This window comes from Primulina huaijiensis, chromosome 5, assembly GCF_012295235.1.
Source record: "Primulina huaijiensis isolate GDHJ02 chromosome 5, ASM1229523v2, whole genome shotgun sequence".
Classification (NCBI taxonomy): domain Eukaryota; kingdom Viridiplantae; phylum Streptophyta; class Magnoliopsida; order Lamiales; family Gesneriaceae; genus Primulina; species Primulina huaijiensis.
The window spans coordinates 15707487-15714558 of record NC_133310.1 but is presented as its reverse complement, the minus strand read 5'-3'; the positions used below and the strand labels follow the sequence as shown (position 1 = coordinate 15714558).

The 7072-nt window shown below is 35.2% G+C and overlaps 1 protein-coding gene across 1 annotated transcript; it reads left to right on the top strand.

Annotated features, from left to right (window-relative positions):
* The first annotated feature begins 3850 nt into the window (after nt 1–3850).
* Nucleotides 3851–5793, top strand: LOC140977891 (cytochrome P450 78A7-like). The gene is made up of 2 exons (XM_073442616.1): nt 3851–4831; nt 4985–5793. The coding sequence occupies exons 1-2, from the start codon at nt 3851–3853 to the stop codon at nt 5615–5617; spliced, it is 1614 nt and encodes a 537-aa protein (XP_073298717.1). The 3' UTR covers nt 5618–5793.
* Nucleotides 5794–7072: the final 1279 nt, after the last annotated feature.

Sequence of the window (7072 nt, the reverse complement as noted above, 5' to 3'; positions counted from 1 at the left end):
GACATAACACATAGTATCGATTCTTTGACAACTCTCGATATACCAATAGTTGTTGAATCAGTCGGGATATATCAGATGAAGGGACGGTAATGTACGCTAACCATAATGGAATTGTTCTTGCAGGCACTATCATTTGATACCTAGGGGATCATGTAAGCGATGCTGATAGGCGTTTAACATGATTGGTTGGGTAATATCAGACTTAAGTTCTCACATTCTTATAATCAAGCAGTTGATAAGTAAGAATGGAGCAACTGGAGTATGCTTATATAATGACATGTTTAGTCCTGAATCACATTGAGATGTGAACCCACTTCTAGTTGTATCAATGAACTGGCCACACAAGTACTAGCTTTATAGATCTCGTTGAGAAGAAAATTAGTTCAATGTATTGAACGGTTTATAAAGGAGTTTTTAAGCACAAAGAAAATTAGAAGTATGACTTCTATGATGGGAATGTAACTTTTAATTCGTGGAAGTGTTCCTAAATTAAAAGTTTTCCAAATAAATGATGTATTTGAAAATTTTGATTTTCTTAAACATTGTTATGGAATTATTAAATTAATTCAAGTGTTAAATTAACTAAACACTAATGGACCTAGTGGAGTCCAAAAAATTAAATAAATTCAATTGTTGAATTAATTAAATAACATTGGGTCTTATAGAGCTCAAATGAAAATAATTATTCAACTAATGTGCTTGAATAAATTCAAATAAGATTTAATTGATCTCAAATGTTTTTGAAATATTAAAATAATAGTCCATGGGCTTTGTAAATGTTGCAAGCCCAAATAACATGCTAGGGAGGTGAAAGGGTGGGAGTCAACTTTTTTCAAATTAAAGGCTAGCATGCCTTTAAAATACACAACACCTTTTGTATCATTTTGTAAAAACCAAGAAACGCTTCCCTTTCTTTCTCCCTCTTGGCCGAAACATTCCTCCTTCTTCTTCAAAATTTTTGCTTCTTCATTTGATGAATTGATAGTAAATTTCTCAATGAAAGTGTCTTACATTTTCTAGTACAAGTGTAAGGTGGTTCTAACTTGTTGGTGGTCGGCTTGATTTTGAGCAAGGTGTGCTCAAGAGAAGCTTGTAGATTTTTCTACCCATTGAAGAGCTAAGTTGTTTAACAACTTAGTTGGAGCCATCATCAATCCTTGTGATTGATAGGTAAAACTCTAAAACACACTATGTATGTTTGTGTTTTTGTATTTGCTACACACTAGTGAGGGGTGCTCGGTTTTTTTCTCTTGTAAATGCTATTTTAAAAACTTCCGTTGCGCATTCTGGGCACCCATAATCGATTCCCTTTCAGATAAGTGGTCTGGAAAGAGTGGTTTATAGGCTGGTCATGTAAGTTCGCGTCATGGTTCGAGTTGGGAGAATTTCGGTTAAGTTTCGGGTTAAAACCGAGACCCCAGTCTAAGTTTTAAAACAAATCGTTTACGTTTTGAAACGGGCTCGAGTTTATTTCTAAGAAATACTTATAAATATGCTTTGAGGTGTTTGGTTAGCTTCGGGTCGAATTTTGAGGTCCAGGGGTAAAACGGTCAATTAGGGTTTCCAGAGACAAAATGGTTATTTTGCACCCGAGTGAAGTTAGCAGTCCTGGAAAGGCCCTGATCACAAATTAGCATGTTTTAAATGTACACGTTATCATGAACATGACTTTTTATGTAAATATGAAAAATACGTTACATGTTTGATTTTAAGGAAAAATTATGTATATGCATGATTTTATAAGTGAAAAATATAACGACATGTTTTGAAAGAAGAGAGTTGGTTGTGACTAATACGAATACGATAATACGATGATATGTAAGGCCAAGGCTCAGTGGATGGGTAATACTGTCGCTGATGTCCCCGTCGCCAGGTACCGCGGTTACACATAGATGGATCCATCGCCTAGGGATGTAATCGAGTCGAGCCGAGCCGAACTATTGAATGTTTGAACTTGGCTCGTTTATAATCGAGCCGAGCTCGAGCTTTATTTAACGAATATATGCATGGCTCACGAGCTTATTCAAGCCTTTATCGAGCCTAAACAAGCTTAATAAATATGAATTATACATTTAAATTTTCATTAAATTAATTAAAAATAAATTATATATTTAAAGAAAAATATATTATTCTTATTAAAATTTGTAAATTTATTATAATAAATAAATTTAATAGATATTTCTATATATTTCATAAATAATAATCAAAATTAATAAATCAAATATCAAAACTATTATTTTTTCATCTAAAAGATTACTCATGAACTTACCAACGAACATGTTCACGAGCTAACGAGCCGAATACTGTAAAGCTTGAGTTTGGTTTGTTTATCTTAACGAGCCTCATTAAACGAGCTCAAACGAGCTTTTATCGAATCGAGCTTCGAATAGCTCACAAACGGTTTGGTTCGTTTACATCCCTACCATCGCCTAATACGATGATACGAAAGTCACATCTAATGAACGGAATTCAATTTAAGAAAACGAACACATATATGTTGATATGATGAGATATGTTATGAATATGTTTATGCTTTAACATGTCATGATTATGCATACGATTTTATAAGATCATGAAATGTATTTTTATTACGGTACTTTTCATTGTTGCCTGTTTTGTATATGTATTTGCTATAACGTTACATGTGTGCTGAGTGTTTAGACTCACTAGGTGTGAATGATGCAGGTGAGTATGTTGGTCAGGAGATTGGAGGTGCCGAAGACTGAGTAGGCGGAGTTGGATGTGCGCACGCAAACCCGAAGACCGTATTTTTCGCACATTATGTTTTGAGTTAGGAGTGGATGGATACTTTCATACTCGTTTCATATTTGTTTTATTTTTAAAATGTATGTCGAGGGTCGACGAATTATCTATTTTTAAACTGTAGTATTTTTATCGGTTAGTTGATTACTTTTATTTTAAAATGTAAGATGCTCATATACTATTGCATGCTTGCTTAAAGTTATAATTTACGAAAAGCGAGCTTTCAAAAAGAAAATTTAGTAGACGTTTCACAAACAGCTATAATTTATAAAGAAAGAAAAATCAGTTTTTTATGTATATTTTATTTTAATTTTTTTTTCCAATAATTAAATACTATTATTTTTATTTTATAACTTCTAATTAAGGTCCAAAATCCATTGAATTCTATCAAAAAATTTATAAAAATCTTCAAAGTAAATCTGCAATAATTTGTGAAACTATTTTATAATTATGTGGGACTCTACGAAAGTTAATACAATTAGAATCAAATTTTATAATAATTTTTATATTTTATCCTTGTTTAATTAAAAAAAATAGTTGCATATGTTTTTTAAATTTAGTTTAACAGGGAATGTTAGGAAAAAATAGTCTGAATATAGATATTGAATTATATATATTTATATGATACAATCGAAAACAATTTAGCCTATTAAGATGGGAATATTATTTATTAAATTTTATTATAAGAATACAGTAATTTTAATGCACATGGATTCACTTGTACCATATAAACGTGAAACACAAAATTAGAAACAATAAGATTAATAGGAACAATAAGATTAATATATGGAAATACAATCATTTACTTTTGTTGTACCATATAAATGTGAAACACAATTAGGAATAATAAGATTAATATATGGAAATACAATCATTCACTTTTTTTGTTCAAAAAATAAAATAAAAGGAAAAAAAGGGATTCCATTTTAAAACCGCTTCGAAATTTCCCTATATATATAGGTATTGCCCTTTCAGCTACTATACAAGAACTCACAAGTTTCCTACTCCTGATCTCTTTGTCCGAAGGCCTCACTGTCAGTACGCTCTTTCTTCTTGTTCTTCTTCAGGCTATATTGAGGAATCTACAATGGCAATGGAAGATTCGATCTGGGGGATTTACACTCTTTTAGCTTTTATAGGTTCCGAAACCCTTCTTGATCAGTATCTAATATGTTCTCTAGCTCTGTGTTTTCTGTCTCTTTATCTTCTCACATGGGCCTTTACGCCCGGTGGAGTTGCGTGGAAGAATGGGAGGAACAGAAATGGCGCCGTCCCGATTCCCGGGCCGCGCGGGCTTCCTGTTTTCGGGAGCTTATTCACTCTAAGCCGGGGGTTGGCTCACCGTTCTTTAGCTGCCATGGCTGCGACTCATAGAGCTAAGGAGCTTATGGCTTTCAGCCTCGGCTCCACTCCGGCGGTTGTGGCGTCCGACCCTGTTGTGGCTAAAGAAATCCTGACCTCTGCCCACTTCGCTGACCGTCCGATCAAGCAGTCGGCTCGGAGCCTCATGTTCAGCCGGGCCATCGGCTTCGCTCCCAACGGCACTTATTGGCGATTTCTCCGCCGCATCGCCTCGTCCCACCTCTTCGCTCCACGGAGGATTGCAGCGCATGAACCAGGCCGCCAGCTCGATTGCGAAACCATGTTGGAAAATGTCTCCACCGAGCAAACCCTAAACGGCAGCGTATGTTTGAGGAAACATTTGAAGGCAGCTGCTTTGAACAACATAATGGGCAGCGTTTTCGGTAAGAGTTACCACTCTGCGCAGGATACCGAAGAGTTCAGGGAGCTCAATGAAATGGTGAGAGAAGGGTTCGAGTTATTGGGCGCTTTCAATTGGTCCGATCATCTTCCATGGATTTCGTATATATACGACCCTTCACGAATCGTCGCACGCTGCGAAGTCCTCGTACCCCGCGTCAGGAAACTAGTGAAAGGCATTGTTGAAGAACATATGGTCAAATGTCAATCTAAAGATGTTGCTGATACTGCTGATTTCGTCGATGTTTTGCTATCTTTGGATGGTAACGAGAAGCTTGGTGAAGATGACATGATCGCCGTTTTGTGGGTAAGTTTTGCCATTAACTATGGGTTATTATTGCTAATGGTTAATGCTGTTTACGTTACGGATGATTTTTTTATTTTTATTTTTTGAGAAATTACGGATTATTATTTTATTTTAAGCATAATAATCGTCAATTTGTAATGTTGACGTATACAGGAAATGATTTTCAGAGGAACGGATACGACAGCTTTATTGACTGAATGGATAATGGCGGAGCTGGTGTTGCACCCTGAGGTACAACAGAAGCTGCGGGAGGAGCTTGATGACGCTGAGCAGTGCCAACGTGGCGGGATAACGGATGCCAACGTAGCGACGCTGCCGTATCTTCAGGCGGTGGTGAAGGAGGCGTTAAGGGTTCACCCCCCGGGGCCGCTGCTTTCCTGGGCCCGTCTCTCCACGTCGGACGTGCACCTCTCCAACGGCATGGTGATCCCCGCCAACACCACTGCTATGGTCAACATGTGGGCCATAACTCATGACGCCGCAGTGTTCGAGAACCCTCTCGAATTCAAACCGGAGAGGTTCGTCCCGGCGATGGGCGGGGCCGAAATCGACCTCCGCGGCGGTGATCTGAGGCTGGCGCCCTTCGGCGCCGGGAGAAGGGTCTGTCCGGGAAAGAACCTGGGCCTGACCACGGTGGCTCTGTGGGTGGCGAAGCTGGTACACCAGTTCGAGTGGGCTGCGGAGGAGGCCAATCCGGTGGAGTTAAGTGAGGTGCTGAAGCTATCGTGTGAGATGAAGTATCCTTTGTCCGCTGTTGCCAAGAAAAGGAATGTTGGATCAAATTAAGGAAGAAAGAAACAGTGTTGTTTATGTATTTGTTGTGGTGTCCTTTTCTTGAATTTTTGTTTGGTTTTGGTAATTTGGTGGGAAGATAATGTGGGGAAGGTGTGTGGCAAATTTAGTATATGTTTTCCTTGGATAGGGGTGGATTTCAATTTTGATCTTGTTTTGCCTTGAAGAGAGCCTGCAAATGTATTCCGAGATGAATTTATAAAGTTCAGTCCATTTTTGTTCTCAACTCTTTGCTCATCTAATTTCCATGTACACTTGCATGTGTGTTTCATGTGTGTTGTGAAAGTATATGATGGATGTTGTGAAAGTTAATAACTTAATCTAACAATTACTATTATTATAGCGAAGGATATAAAAAAATTAAACGTATTTAACTAATTGTAAAAATTGCATATTTAGCGATATATTTGTTTGTTTTATATGTACAGATTAAACATTTCAATTTTATTGTTTTAATTGATTATGTAACATTAAAGAATTGGATAACTAAAAGTGATAATAAATCATGTTTAGTGTATCAACACTTCTGTAAAAAAAAAAAATAAAGAAATGTGAAATTAATATTATTTTAGGTGTTTTTTTAACCACTAGACATAAAATCTCTTGTTAAATTGGTAAATGTGTTCGATTTTATAACATAGAGCTGAAATATTTATAGAAAAAAATGTATTAATATATTTTTTTTTTTTTGAGAAAATCATGCATTAAAAAAAAATTTTTTTAAAAAAAGAGGTATTGTTAGCTCCTAATAAATCATATCAACATGAAGTTAATGAAGGAATATATTGGAGGATTAATTTGAAAGACAGAGACAAAAGCAGACGAATACATTAATTGCTTGACACAATTTCAGACCATCGTTATCCCAATAAAGATTTCATAAAATAACATTATTAATTAATGATTTAATATATTATTTAATTCATAACATAAATAAACCACAAAAACTTTTGTGAGACAATCTCAAGGATCAATTTCGTTCATCAAATCTTTTATTTGGGTCATTTATGTTAAGAGTATTATTTTTTATTCTGAATATCGGTAAGGTTGACTCATCTCACAGATAAAGATTCGTGAGACCGTCTCACAAGTGACCTACTCTAAATAAAAATAATATCTTGATATTTTTTTAGAATTTTTAAATACTCGTATTTGTTTTAGCATTTTTTTCCATGAAAATTTTAATTTAAGTAAAAAAAATTCAAAAAATACTCATTTAAAATTATAAAATTTTAGTTTTAGTTTTAACTTTGTAACAAAATACTAAAAAAATTTGTCTCCGTATGCACACAAGAGATAGTATAAATAATTGGAGCAGAAACCGAAGTTATGTGTAAATGCAAAATTTGATTTGAATATTGTATATATATAAAAATTTGATTTGAAGATATCTGAATTGGAATATGTTTTACCTGATTAAGTTTTGGAAATGAAAAATAACATCGAGTA